Below are 15,388 nucleotides of genomic sequence, written 5' to 3'. Positions count from 1 at the left end.
AATCAAGGATAGTATAATGGCTGCAGAAAGGCAGTTTGAGGAGGATCTGTCTACTGAGGTGGTGTGTGCTGAAGTTAGAAATAGGAAAGGAGCGGTCACTTTATTAGGAGTTTTCTACAGGCCCTCCAAACAGTAACAGAGATGTGGAGGAAAAGATTGCAATGCAGATTTTGGATAGGTACGGTAATCACAGGGTAGTTGTCATGGGTGACTTTAACTTTCCAAATATTGATTGGAACCACTGTAATTCGAATAGTTTGAATGGGGCTGTTTTATCCAGTGTGTGCAGGAGGGTTTCCTCACACAATATGAGGACAGACCGACAAGAGGCGGGGCCACATTGGATTTGGTTCTGGGTAATGAACCGGGCCAAGTGTTAGATTTGGTTGTGGGAGAGCACTTTGGAGATAGTGACCACAATTCGGTGACTTTCACTACAGTAGTCCCCCGTTATACCGCGCTCCGCAATACCGCGGTTCGCGATATACCGCGGGGGGGGCTTATGGACCCCAACTGTCAGTTGTATCAATTTCAGCGGCCGGCTCACTTTGATCCGGAGAGGGAAGCTGCTCTCTCACTGAAGCAATCAGCCGGCCGCTGAAATTGACACTGCCCGCTGCTCTCTCCCTCCAATCCAACTTTTAAGTTTTAATGTTTCTGATTGGAGGGAGAGAGCAACCGGCAGTGTCAATTTCAGCGGCCGGCTGATTGCTTCAGTGAGAGCAGCTTCCCTCTCCGGATCAAAGTGGGCCGTCCGCTGAAATATGACACTGCCGGCTGCTCTCTCCCTCCAATCAGAAACATTAAAACTTAAAAGTTGGATTGGAGGGAGAGAGCAGCGGGCAGTGTCATATTTCAGCGGACGGCCCACTTTGATCCGGAGAGGGAAGCTGCTCTCACTGAAGCAATCAGCCGGCCGCTGAAATTGACACTGCCGGCTGCTCTCTCCCTCCAATCAGAAACATTAAAACTTAAAAGTTGGATTGGAGGGAGAGAGCAGCGGGCAGTGTCAATTTCAGCGGCCGGCTGATTGCTTCAGTGAGAGCAGCTTCCCTCTCCGGATCAAAGTGAGCCGGCTGCTGAAATTGACACTGTTTTAATTGGATCCACGATGGGGGTTTTAAATTTATTTAAAAATCTATGCTAGCGCTTCCCATTGTGAGTCTACGGGGGTCTGACCTCTCCCCCCGCCCCCCGTAGACTCACAATGGGAAGCGCTAGCATAGATTTTAAAATAAATTTAAAACCCCCATCATGGATATCCGCGGCTCGGATGCAACGCGGGTGGCTGTCTTGGACCCCAACACCCGCGTTATAAAGGGGGACTACTGTATAGCAATGGAGAGGGATAGGAACATACGGCAGGGCAAGATTTATAACTGGGGGAAGGGTAATTACGATGCAATTAGGCAAGAATGGGGGCGCATAATATGGAAACAGGAACTGTTCGGGATAGGCACAATTGAGATGTGGAGCTTTTTCAAGGAGCAAATACTGCGAGTCCTTGATATGTATGTCCCTGTCAGGCAGGGAGGAAATGGTCGAGTGAGGGAACCATGGTTTACAAAAGAGGTTGAATGTCTTGTCAAGAGGAAGAAGGGTGTTTATGTAAGGATGAGAAAACAAGGTTCAGTTAGGGCACTTGAGGGATACAAGATAGCTAGGAATCTGCTCAAGAATGGGCTTAGGAGAGCTAGGAGGAGGCATGAGAAGTCCTTGGCGGGTAGAATCAAGGAAAACCCCAAGGCTTTTTACACTTATGTGAAGAATAAAAGAATGACCAAGGTGAAGTTAGGGCCGGTCAAGGACAGTAGTGGGAGCGTGTGCATGGAGTCTGAAGATATAGGAGAAGCCCTAAATGAATACTTTTCTTTAGTGTTCACAAAGAAGAGGGCCATGTGGTTGAGAAGGATAGTGCGATACAGGCTGCAGGAAGTAGATATTCGGAAGATATGTTAGAAATTTTGAGAAGCCCGAGGATAGATAAGTCCCCTGGGCCTGATGGGATATATCCGAGGATTCTTTGGGAGGCGAGGGATGAGATTGCAGAGCCTTTGGCTTTAATCTTTGTGTCCTCACTGTCTACAGAAATAGTACCAGAAGACTGGAGAGAGGAGAATGTTGTCCCCTTGTTCAAGAAAGGGAATAGGTATAACCCTGGGAATTATAGGCTGGTTAGTCTCACTTCGGTCATAGGTAAATTATTGGAAAGGGTCCTGAGGGATAGGATTTATGACCATTTGGAAAGATACAGCTTAATCCAGAATAGTCAGCACGGATTTGTGAAGGGTAAGTCTTGCCTCACAATTTTGATTGTATTCTTTGAGGAGGTAACTAAGTACATAGATGAAGGTAGAGCAGTTGATGTCGTTAAACATGGATTTTAGTAAGGCTTTTGATAAGGTGTCCCATGGTCGGCTAATGCAGAAAGTAAGGAGGCATGGCATAGAGGGAAATTTGGCCGATTAGATCAGTAACTGGCTATCACATAGAAGACAGAGGGTGGTGGCAGATGGTAAATTTTCATCCTGGAGCCCAGTCACCAGCGGTGTACCACAGGGATCAGTGCTGGCTCCTCTGCTATTTGTGATTTTTATCAATGACTTGGATGATAGAGTTGAAGGTTGGGGTAGTAAATTTGCTGATTACACCAAGATTGGTGGAGTAGTGGATAATGTGGAGGGCTGTTGTAGGCTTAAAGAGAGGTTAATAGGATGCAGAGCTGGGCTGAAAAGTGTCAGATGGAGTTTAAACCTGATAAGTGTGAGGTGATTCATTTTGGTGGGACAAATTTGAATGTGGATTGCAGGGTGAACGGCAGGGTTCTGAAGAATGTGGAGGAGCAGAGAGTTCATTATCATAGATCATTGAAAGTTGCCACCCAAGTGGATAGAGCAATGCAGAAAGCCTATAGTGTGTTCGCATTTATTAACAGGGGGATTGAGTTTAAGAGCCATGAGGTTATGCTGCACCTGTACAAGACCTTGGTTTGACCACATTTGGAGTATTGTGTGCAGCTCTGGTTACCTCATTATAGGAAGGATGTGGAAGCTTTGGAAAAGGTGCAAAGGAGATTTACCAGGATGCTGCCTGGATTAGAGGGTAGGTCTTATGAGGAAAGGTTGAGGGAGCTAGGGCTTTTCTCATTGGAGCGAAGGAGGACGAGAGGTAGCTTAATTGAGGTGTGTAAAATGATGAGAGGGATAGAGTGGACATTCAGTGACTTTTTCCTCCGGTGGATGTAGCTTTTACAGGTGGGCATAACTATAAGGTTTATGGCGGAAGATATAGGAGGGATGTCAGAGGTAGGTTCTTTACTCAGAGTGGTTGGGGCGTGGAACGCAATCCCAGCTATGGTAGTGGAGTCGGACACTTTAGGAACTTTCGAGCGGTTATTGGATAGGCATATGGAGTGCACTAGAATGATTGGGAGTAGGTTGATTTGATCTTATTTTCAGACTAGTTCGGCACAGCATCGTGGGCCGAAGGGTCTGTAATGTGCTGTACAGTTCTATGTTCTATAACCAGTTCCTGAAGATGAAGGCAGTGATTCCAGTGATACGGAATAGTTTCATTGACTCGAGCCCCGCTCAGTTACCAAGGAGTCCAATCTAAGAGGGTCGAAGTCCATTTAATTATCTGCTCAGAACTCCCAGGAGTGTTGCAGGTGAGACTTTCTATTCCGAGTGTCACAGACCGGATTCTCTCTCGGGAATGTTGCAGGCCAGATTTTCTTCTGAGAATGTCGCAGGCCAGATTTTCTTCTGAGAATGTTGCAGGCCATATTTTCTTTTGGGAATGTTGCAGGCCAGATTCTCTGTTGGGAACGTTGCAGACCAGATTCTCTGTTGGGAAAGTTGCAGCTTAGATTCTCTTTTGGGAATGTCACAGACCAGATTGTCTGTTCGGAATGGCGCAGGCCAGACTCCTTTGGAAATATCTCAGGCCTGACTTTATTTTGGGAATGTCTCAGGCTAGATTCTCTTTTGGGAATGTCGCAGGCGAGACTTTCCTTCAGGAGTATCGCAATCCAGATTCTTTTTTGGGAATGTATCAGGCCAAATTCTATTTTGGGAATATCGTAGGTCTGATTTTATTTTGGGAATGTCTCAGTATAAATTTTCTTTTGGGAATGTCATAGGCCAGATTTTCTTTGGGGAACGTCTCAAGCCAAATTTTCTTTTGGGAATATCGCAGGCCAGCTATTTGTTTGAGTGTCACAGGCCAGATTTTCTTTGGGAATGTTGCAGGCCAGATATTCTTTTGGGAATGTCACAGGCCCGATTTTCTTTTGGGAACGTCACAGGTCAGATTTTCTTTTGCCATCTTATTTACTGAGGCACAAAGCACCGACTGCGGCACAAAGCACCGACTGCAGAAATGTTAACTTAGCCTCACTGAGGGGAATGGGGCCGTGGGCAGTTAAAATAGTCGCCCGGTCTTCCTGCCACATTCCTGCCACCATTTGAACAGCCATAATTTTGGCAGTGTCCGGTTGACCACCACAAGCAGTCAAGGGGCGTTGATAGTATTTAATTGTCAGTATCCTGTGATGTCATTCAGGCACCTGTGCATCTGCTGACCACAGAAGTAATGTTTGTAGGGGAAGACAAAAGAATATAGGTTTTTGACCAAAGGTACCTCCCCATCTCCCACCCTCCCACATGCACCCATCCCACCACCGCCACTACCTCCTTCACCCCCGCCAGCTTCCCCATCACCCTGAGATTAACACTGAGAATTCAATGACAACAAAGCACAGCATGTTTGAAGAGTGAAGGCGGTGGAGAAGTGTATTTGAAGAGTCTGAGATGTCTGAGATACAGAGTGAAGACTAGGGTTTCAGAATAAAAGGAGAAGTTAGGTTTCCTGGATACAGCCTCAGTAAGGGAGGAAGTGTGGAAGAAACACTAGTTCAGGTAGAAGTCATGAACATTAGCAGGTTAGATTCACTAGAAGTAAACTGTGATAGGGGCTGGCTACACGTGGGGGAGTCGTGAAGCTTTTCTTAATTCTTTCATGGGATGTGAGCTTTGCTGGCTAGGCCAGTATTTCATTACTATTCCTAATTGCCCGTTGAGGTGGTGGTGGTGGGCTGCCTTCTTGAACCACTGCAGTTCCTGGGATCTAGGTACACCCACAGTGCCATTAGGGAGAGTGTTCCAGGACATGTGACAGTGAAGGAACGACCGATATATTTCCAAGTCAGGATGACGAAACATAGAAAATAGGAGCAGGGTAGGCCAGTCAGCCCTATGAGCCTCCTCCGCCATTCAACATTTAACAGCAGAGCACATGAAAAACAGTGGCAGGATCTGACAGAGTCAGCATGGATTTACAATGGAAAATCGCGCTTGACAAATCAACTGGAATTTTCGAGGATGTAACTAGTAGAGTTGATGGGAAGAAGCCAGTGGATGTTGTTTATTTGGACTTTCAGAAGGGTTTTGACAGGTCCCATATTGAAGGTAGGTTAGCTCAGTTGGCTGGTTAGTGGTGCAGAGCAATGTCAACAACACGGGTTCAACCCCCATACCGGCTGAGGTTACCAATGAAGGCCTACCTTCTCAATCTTGTCCCTCACCTGAGGTGTGATGACCCTCAGGTTAAATCATCACCAGTCAGCTCTCCCCCTCAAAGGGGAAAACAGTCTTCTGGGACTATGGCGACTTTCACATAAGAGATCAGTGTGTAAAATTAAAGTCCATGGGATTGGGGAAGTGTATTGAGATGGAGAGAAAACTGGTTGGCAGACAGGAAACAAAGAGTAGGAATTAAAACAAAGAACAAAGAAAAGTACAGCACAGGACCAGGCCCTTTGGCCCTCCAAGCCTGTGCCTACCATGCTGCCCATCTAAACTAAAATCTTCTACACTTCCGGGGTCCGTATCCCTCCAATCCCATTCTATTTATGTATTTGTCAAGATGCCCCTTAAACATCATTATCGTCCCTGCTTCCACCACTTCCTCCGGCAGTGAGTTCCAGGCACCCACTACCCTCTGTGTAAAAAACTTGCCTCGTACATCTCCTCTAAACCTTGCCCCTCGCACCTTAAACCTATGCCCCCTAGTAATTGACCACTTTACCCCGGGAAAAAGTCTCTGACTATCCACCCTATCTATGCCCCCCATAATTTTGTAGACCTCTATCAGGTCGCCCCTCAACCTCCGTCGTTCCAGTGAGAACAAACAGAGTTTATTCAACCTCTCCTCATAGCTAATGCCCTCCATACCAGGCAACATCCTGGTAAATCTCTTCTGCACCCTCTCTAAATCCTCCACATCCTTCTGGTAATGTGGCGACCAGAATTGAACACTATACTCCAAGTGTGGCCTAAGGTTCTATACAGCTGCAACATGACTTGCCAATTCGTATACTCAATGCCCCGGGCAATGAAGGCAAGCATGCCGTATGCCTTCTTGACTAACTTCTCCACCTGTGTTGCCCCTTTCAGTGACTTGTGGACCTGTATACCTAGATCTCTCTGACTGTCAATACTCTTGAGGGTTCTCCCATTCACTGTATATTCCCTACCTGCATTAGACCTTCAAAAATGTATTACCTCACATTTGTCCGGATTAAACTCAACCTGCCATCTCTTCGCCCAAGTCTCCAAACGATCTAAATCCTGCTGTATCCTCTGACAGTCCTCAACGCTATCTGCAATTCCACCAACTTTTGTGTCATCCGCAAACTTACTAATCAGACTAGTTACATTTTCCTCCAAATCATTTATATATATCACGAACAGCAAAGGTCCCAGCACTGATCCCTGCGGAACACCACTAGTCACAGCCCTCCAATCAGAAAAGCACCCTTCCATTGCTACTCTCTGCCTTCTATGACCTAGCCAGTTCTGTATCCATCCTGCCAGCTCACCTCTGACCCCGTGCATTAACGGGTCTTTTTCAAATTGGTAGCCAGTGACTAGTGGACTACCGCAGGGATCGGTTACTGATTTAGATAAGGGAACTAATAAGATCTCCAAATTTGCAGATGACACAAAGCTGGGTGGGAGGGTGAGCTGTGAGGAGGATGCAGTGATTTGGACAAGTTGAGTGAGTGGGCAAATGAATGGCAGATGCAGTATAATGTGGATAAATGCCAGGTTATCCACTTTGGTAGCAAAAACAGGAAGGCAGATGATTATCTGAATGGCTATAAATTAAGAGAGGACAATGGCAATGAGACCTGGGTGTCCTTGTACACTAGTCACTGAAGGTAAGCAAGAGGATTTGAGTACAGGAGCAGAGATGTCTTGCTGCAATTATACAGAACCTTGGTGAGATCACACCCAGTATATTGTGTGCAGTTTTAGTCTTCTTATCTGAGGAAGGATGTTCTTGCTATAGAGGGAGCTCAGCGAAGGTTTACCAGGTTGATTCCTGGGATGGTGAGACTGGCCTATGAGGAGAGATTGAATCGGTTAGGATTGTATTCGCTGGAGTTCAGAAGAATGAGGGGGCATCTCATAAAAACCTATTAAATTCTAACAGGACTAGGCAGGGTAGTTGCAGGAAGGATGTTCCCGATGATGGGTATGTCCAGGACTAGGGGTTACAGTCTACGGATACAGGTTAGACCATTTAGGACTGAGATGAGGAGAAATTTATTCACCCAGAGAATGGTCGGCCTGTAAAATTTGTTACCACAGAAAGCAGATGAGGGCAAAAAATTGTATGTTTTCAAGAAGGATTTAGATATAGCACTTGGTTACTGGGTTATTTGATCAGCCATGATCATAATGAATGGGGGAGCATGCTGGAAGGGCCGAATGGCCGACTTCTGCTCCTATTTTCTATGATCATAGCTGATCCTCTGTCTCAACACTATACTCCAGGGTTCTCCCCATACCCATTGACATATTTGGAATCTAGAAATCCAGTGGCCTTGTGGGGATCTTTCAGGTGGTGGTATTTCCCTGTATCTGCTGCCCTTGTCCTTCTAGATGGTGGCATTTGTGGGTTTGGAAGATGCTGTCAAGGAGACTTGGTGAGACTTGTAGTGCACCTTGTAGATGGTACATACGCTGCCACTGTGTGTCAGTGGTGGAGGGAGTGAATGTTTAACATGGTGAATGGGATGGCAATCAAGTGGGGTGCTTTGCCCTGGATGGTTTCAAGTTTCATGAGTGTTGATAGAGGTACACAGCTTCAGTGGAGAGTATTCCTTCGCTCCTGACTTGTGCCTATTAGATGGTTGACAAATTTTCGGGCATCAATAGTGATTGTGTTTAGAAATGTTTTAATTCATTTTTAAGGGATGTGGACTCAGTTAGCTGAGCCAGCAGTTATTGCCCATCCATAATTGTCCTTGAGAAAGTACTGGTGAGCTACCTTCCTTACCTGCTGCAGTCCCTGTGTGCAGGTACATTCACTGTGCTGTCAGAGGGTGCTCCAGGATTTTGACCCAGCAACAGAGAAGGAACTGTGACATATTTCTAAGTAAGGATGGTGAGTGACTTGGAGGGGAACCTCTAGGGGGTTGTGTTCGCAAGCTGCCCTTGTCCTTCTAGATGTTAGGGGTCGAGGGTTTGGAAGGTACTGTCGAAGGAATCTTGGTGAATTCCGACAGTGCATCTTGTAGATGATACACACTGCTGCTACTATGGTGGTGGAGGGAGTGAATGTTGGTGGAAAGGCTAGCAATCAGTGAGCTGCTTTGTCCTGGATGGTATAGAGTTTCTTGGAGCTGCACTCATCCAGGTAAGTGGAGTATTCCATTGTGCCTTGTAGATGGTGGACAAGCTTTGGGTGCCCAGGAGGTGAGTTACCCGCAACAGGGGCCAGGGGTGGAGAATGGGGCGTCACACCCCATCACGGGTCTGACGCCTTCCCGCGATTCTCCGGGGACCGGTCGACGCGGTGCCGGTCGGGGGCCATTGAAAGAGGCCCCCGCGGCGATTCTCCGTGGCCAACTGGCGGGCACTCGGAGTCCGCGGCCGCCCTGGTGGGGGAGGGGGCATCAGTCACCGTGGGGTGCCTCCAGGATGGACAATCCGCGGCTGGAAATGCAGGGCCCGTATCGGCAGCTGCATGGACTACTCCTGGGATCTGCTAGTCCCCTTCAAAACGGAGAATCACCAGGAAAGTCCAGAGTGATTCGCGTCCATTTTCTCACGGGCGTGGGGACATAGCCTTATTATCAGAGAATTCCACCCAGGATTCCTAGCCTCTGACCTACAGTATGGCTAGACCAGTTCAGTTTCTAATCAATGGTATCCCCCAGGATGTTGATAGTGGAGGATTCAGTTATGGTAATGACATTGATTGTCAAGGTATGATGGTTTGATTCACTCCTATTGGAGATGGTCATTGCCTGGCACTTGTGTGACACGATGTAACTTGCCACTTGTCAACCCAAGCCTGGATATAGTCTAGGCCTTGCTGCATTTGGACATGGACTGCTTCATTATCTGAGGAATTGTGAGTTGTGCTGAATATTGTGCAGTCATCACTTCTGAACTTATGATTGAAGGAAGGGTATTGATGAAGCAGCTGGGCCTAGGGCATTCCCTTGACAAACTCCTGCAGCAATGTCTTGGGCTGAATGATCACAAAGAACCACAACCATCTTCTTTTGTTCCAGGTATGACTCCAGTTAGTGGAACCTTTTCCCCCTGATTCCCATTGACTCCAGTTTTGCCCGGACTCCTTGATGCCATACTCAGTCAAGTACTGCTTTGATGTCAAGGGCAGTCACTCTCACCTCACCTCTGGCGTTCAGCCCCTTTGTCCATGTTTGAACCAAGGTTGTAATGAGGTCAGGAGCTGAATCCAAACTGAATGCAAGTGAGAAGGTTATTGCTGAGTGTCACTTGGTAGCACTGTCGATGATACTACCATCACTTTGTTGATGATGGAGAGCAGACTGATAGGGCGGTAATTGGCCAGGTTGGATACGCCCTCTTTTGTGGACAGGAAATATTTGGGTAGTTTTCCACATTACCAGGTAGGTGCCCGAGTTGTAGTAGTACTGGAACAGCTTGGCTAGGGGCACGGCAAGATCTGGAGCACAAGTCTTCAGTGCTATTGCTGGAATATTGTCATGAACCATACGCGTTTCAGTATCCAGTGTCGTCAGTGTCCAGTGATATCATGTGGAGTGAATCGAATTAGCTGAAGACTAACATCTGTGATAATGGGGACCTCTGGAGGAGACCGAGATGGATCATCCATTTGGCACTTCTGCATGAAGATTGTTGCAAATGCTTCAGCCTTGCCTTTAGCATTGATGTTTGATTCCCCCACCATTGAGGATGGGGATATTTCTGGAGCCTCCTGCTCCAGTGAGTTGTTGACTACCATTCACGACTGAACATACCAGGACTGCAGAGCTTAGATCTGATCCGTTGGTTGTGGAATTGCTTAGCTCTGTCTATCACTTACTGCTTCCATTGTTTCCACGCAAGTATTCCCGTGTTGTAGCTTCACCCAGTTGCTGTTATGTCATGTTGTAACTCTACCTCTGTCTGAAGTAGTTTCACCTTTGCCGAATGACAAGGAATATGATTTTCTCTATCTGTTGTACATCAAACTATAATCATTCAGATATTGGTGCTGTGGGTCGCAACATGCCCACCAGATCCTAGTGTCATTAAATGCATTGTCAACCAATTTAATTTAAAGCAAGAAACAGGGAACTTACATATTTAGCATCAGCCCAGCCACTTTTCGGTGACCACATTTTGCCTTCGCCCATCAGTCCCAGGGCAAGGTGAGCGAGGGGAGCGAGGTCCCCACTCGCCCCAACTGTTCCCTTCTCTGGGACGTAGGATAGACAGGAAGCTACAGGAAACAGAATATGTCCATTTTAAAAAGGTGCGTGATCACATTTGTGATGTTCCTTGTATAGTTCTCCAAGATAGCTAAAAGTAGTAGGCTGGGATTCTCCCATTGGGTGGCTAAGTGCCGACGCCGGTGTAAAAACGGGAGTGTTTTACTCCGGCGTCAGCGCCCGTTCCGGGCCCCCATTCTGCAGCCCACAGGGGGCTAGCATACGCCGACCGGCGCCGCGCCGACCACGGCGGACCCAGTGGCACCGATTCTCCGCTCTGCGGAGAATTGTGTCCCGGCATCGGGGCGGCTTAGCGTGATTCGGGCGGCCCGCTGGCGATTCTCCGACCCGGCAGGGGGGTCGGAGAATTCCGCTCGTAGGGTTTACAAAGAACGTCAAGCTATGAATTTAAAACAAAGCTAGTAAAATTTTGCACTACTTTAAATGCTTCACACACTCTGCTGAGTAATAGCTAACAAAATAACAGTATTGAATCAATGTTACAGTAATCTATCATGTCTCTCTAATACAACCAACAATCTATCTCAACCTCACACTATCCTTCTCCATAAGCTTCTCCCAGAATGCTTCGAGACGCAGCCTTTTATAAGACTATTTAGTGATTCCATCTAGTGTTGAGATACATGAACATCATCTTGTTAACTCTTTACTCTCCTTAGTTAATACATATTATTACAACATTTACCCAAGAAGTACATTTAACCAATTAATCTCAAAAATAAAGTACATTATTTCAATACCATTCTCTTTAAAAATGCTACAGGTTATACCACATTTCCTTTTTTTTTGTTCTTGGGTTGTGGGTTTCAGTGGCAAGGCCAATAATCATTACCATTGAAAATTTCCCACAATGAGGGCAGCACAGTAGCACAAGGGTGGCACAGTGGTTAGCACTGCTGCCTCACAGCACTAGTGACCTGATTTCCATTCCGGCCTCTGGTGACTGTGTGGCGTTTGCACGTTTTCCTCGTGTGTGCGTGGGTTTCCTCCGGGTGCTCCGGTTTTCTCTCATAGTTCAAAGATGTGCTGGTTAGGTGGATTGACCATGATCAATGCTGTGGCTTTACGGAGATAGGGCTGAAGAGTGGGCCTAGGGTCGGTGCAGACTCGATGGGCCGAATGACTTCCTTCTGCACTGTAGGGATTTTATGGAAGTTGGAAAGGGTTGGATGACAGACTGCAAGAGAACATTACGCCCAATTTCACAATTACTTGTTCATAACCTACCATCATTTGGCATTTTCTAGTTGGAGTCCTACACAATCGTTAGGACAATTGTATACGTATTGAAGAGACACAAAAACACAGCACTAAAGGAGACCAGTCAGCCCATTGATTCCATGCTCTTTCCACGAGAAAGCCAATAAATTGCATTCCTGGTCCTCATCCCCCCCCTCATAGCGAAGCACCATTTTCTTCTTCAAGAGTGAATCCAATTCTCTTGATCAAATTTACAACTGACTCTACTCCAAGCTGGCTCGTGCATTCCAAATTCGAAGCCATTTATGTATAAAAGATTTTTCTTATGTAGCCTCTGGCTCTTTTGTGAGTCGTTATAAATCTTTTCCAACTGCCACTGGAGGCAGTTTCTCTTTATTTACTGTATCCAAATCTCTTCATGATTTTAAACACCTCTCACAAATTATCTCTTAGTCTGCACATCTCAATGGCATTTCCCATGTGATTAAATAACTGTAAACCCTCCCCCTAATAACCATTCTTGTATATCTCTTCTGCACCCTCTCTAAACCCTTCTTGTCCTGCTTACAATGTGCTGCCCAGAGTTGGACATGATATTCCTCACTCCTTACTACCTTTCTCGTGATACCACTGTAAACTGGACAACAATAGGAACTGCACTTACATCCTATCCTCAACAGCAATAGGAGCCAAAATATCAACACTCGACAATAACCCACAGAGTAGAGTTCCGGTGGCGTAATATAGGGGGAAGCCACGATCGAGGTGACTCCCACTGGAGTACTGCGCCTTTTGCCCCTTTCCTTGGTGCCATGGATCGTTTATTCTACTATACACCCATATAGTTATCAGATTGGAGGTCTTTTATTACTGAAACACCTCCAAAAAATCAAGGCAAAGAAAGCTGGGAGCAGAAACTCGTTGTCAGAGTCTGAGGCCTCTAGGGGCTCAACGGCAAGTAAAATGGCGGAGTCAGTTTCTGGTTCTCCATACACTCCAGAGTAACTTTTAAGGGAAAAGAAGGCTAGATTCTCCGTCGGCGGGATCCACCGCTTTGCCGACAGCACACTCATGTCCCCGGCTTTCCTGGTGGTTTGGGGGTGGCCACAATGGGAAACCCTATTGGTTGGCTGCTGGCACAGAGGATCCTACTGCCTGGCGGGGGAGCACCGTGCCAGAAAACAGGTCTGGCGGGACAGAGAAGACCTCCCCAACCCACCCCCCTCCTCCCCCACCCCACTTCTCCTCCCCGGTACGCACCACCCTCAACCCCCTCTGCCCTCCTCCCCAGCACGCACCCTCCCCAACCCCCCTCCTCCCCAGCACGCACCCTCCCCCACCCCCCCTCCTCCCCAGCACGCACCCTCCCCCACCCCACCCTCCTCCCCGGCACGCACCCTCCCCCACCCCACCCTCCTCCCCGGCACGCACCCTCCCCACCCCACCCTCCTCCCCAGCACGCACCCTCCCCCACCCCCCCCCCTCCTCCCCAGCACGCACCCTCCCCCACCCCACCCTCCTCCCCGGCACGCACCCTCCCCCACCCCACCCTCCTCCCCGGCACGCACCCTCCCCCACCCCACCCTCCTCCCCAGCACGCACCCTCCCCCACCCCACCCTCCTCCCCGGCACGCACCCTCCCCCACCCCACCCTCCTCCCCGGCACGCACCCTCCCCCACCCCACCCTCCTCCCCGGCACGCACCCTCCCCCACCCCACCCTCCTCCCCGGCACGCACCCTCCCCCACCCCACCCTCCTCCCCGACACGCACCCTCCCCCACCCCACCCTCCTCCCCGGCACGCACCCTCCCCCACCCCACCCTCCTCCCTGGCACGCACCCTCCCCAACCCCCTCTCCTTCCCGGCATGCACCCCAAACCCCCCTCCTCCCCGGCACCCACCCCACCCCCCCCCCCCCTCCCTGGCACGCACCCTCCTCCCCAGCACACACCCTCCCCAAACACACTCCCTCCCCAGCACGCACCCTCCCCCACCCCCCTCATCCCCGGCATGCACCCTCCCCAACCTCCCCCCCCTCCCCAGTACGCACCCTCCCGAACTCCCCCTCCTCTCCGACACCCTCCGCAACCCCCCTCTCTTCCCCAGCACCCTCCCCAACCCTCCCCCCCCCACCCCGGCACACTCCCCAAACCCCCTCCCCGGCACCCACTCAAAACCCCCCCTCCCCGGCACCCAGCCCAACCCCCCCCCCCCCCCCCCTCCCCGGCACCCACCCCAACCCCCCCCCCTCCCCGGCACCCACCCCAACCGACCCCCCTCCTCCCCGGCACCCTGCCCCCCTCCTCCCCGGCACGCACCCTCCCCAACCCCCCCCCCTCCCCGGCACCCTCCCCGCCCCCCCCCCTCCCCGGCACGCACCCTCCGCAACCACCCCTCCTCCCCAGCACGCACCCTCCGCAACCTCCCTTCCTCCCCGGCACGCACAATCCCCAACCCCCCCTCCCTCCCTGGCAGGCACCCTCCCCCACCCGCCCCTCCCCAGCACGCACCCTCCCCCACCCCCCTCCCCAGCGCGCACCCTCCCCAACCCCCCCTCCTCCACAGCACGTACACCCCCCATCCCACCCCCCACCAACGGTACGCACCCTCCCCCATCTCCCCCCTCCCCGGCACGCACCCTCCCCCCCCCCCCCCCCCCCACCCCTCCTGCCTGGCACGCACACTCTCCAACCGCCCCTCCCCCTCCTCCCCGGCACGCACCCGCCCCAACCTCCCTCCCCGGTACGCACCCTCCCCAACCCCTCCCCCCCCCCCCGGCACGCACCGTCCCCAACCTCCTACCCCTCCCCGGCACGCACCCTCACCAACCCCCCCCCCCCCCCCCCTCCCCGGCACGCACCCTTCCCCAGCCCCCCCCTCCTCCCCGGCACGCACCCTCCCCAAACTCTTCCCTCCTCCCCGGCACGCACCCTCCCCAGCCCCCCCCCTCCCCAGCAGGCACCCTCCCCAAACCCCCCCTCCTCCCCGGCACGCACCCTCCCCAAACTCTTCCCTCCTCCCCGGCACGCACCCTCCCCAACCGCCCCCCTCCTCCCCGGCACGCACCCTCCCCAAACCCCCGTCCACCCCGGTACGCACCCTCCCCAAACCCCCTCCTCCCCAACCCCCCTCCCCCTCCTCCCCGACGCGCACCCTCGCCAACCCCCCCTCCTCCCCAGCACGCACCCTCCACCCCCCCTCCTCCCCAGCACGCACCTTCCCCAAACCCCCCCCCCTCCTCCCGGGCACCCTCCACAAACCCCCCCCCCTCACCGGCACCTACCCCAACCCCCCCGCCCCCTCCACCTCCCCGGCACGCACCCTCCCCAACCGCCCCCCCCTCCTCCCCGGCACCCCCCACCCCCCCCCCCCCCCCGCACCTCCCCAAC

The 15,388-nt window shown here is 51.0% G+C and overlaps 1 protein-coding gene across 3 annotated transcripts in view; it reads right to left on the bottom strand.

Moving 5' to 3' along the window:
* LOC119973228 (histidine ammonia-lyase-like) overlaps positions 1–15,388 on the bottom strand; it is a 68,559-nt gene that overhangs the window by 37,879 nt on the left and 15,292 nt on the right. For all 3 annotated transcript variants that reach the window (XM_038810907.1, XM_038810906.1, XM_038810908.1), the window contains one exon: positions 10,649–10,788. In XM_038810907.1, coding sequence (XP_038666835.1) covers positions 10,649–10,788 — 140 coding nt within the window. The remainder of the gene's footprint in view (positions 1–10,648; positions 10,789–15,388) is intronic.

This window comes from Scyliorhinus canicula, chromosome 11, assembly GCF_902713615.1.
Source record: "Scyliorhinus canicula chromosome 11, sScyCan1.1, whole genome shotgun sequence".
Taxonomy (NCBI): Eukaryota; Metazoa; Chordata; class Chondrichthyes; order Carcharhiniformes; family Scyliorhinidae; genus Scyliorhinus; species Scyliorhinus canicula.
The sequence above is the reverse complement of the archived record's forward strand: the minus strand, read 5'-3'. Positions and strand labels throughout refer to the sequence as shown.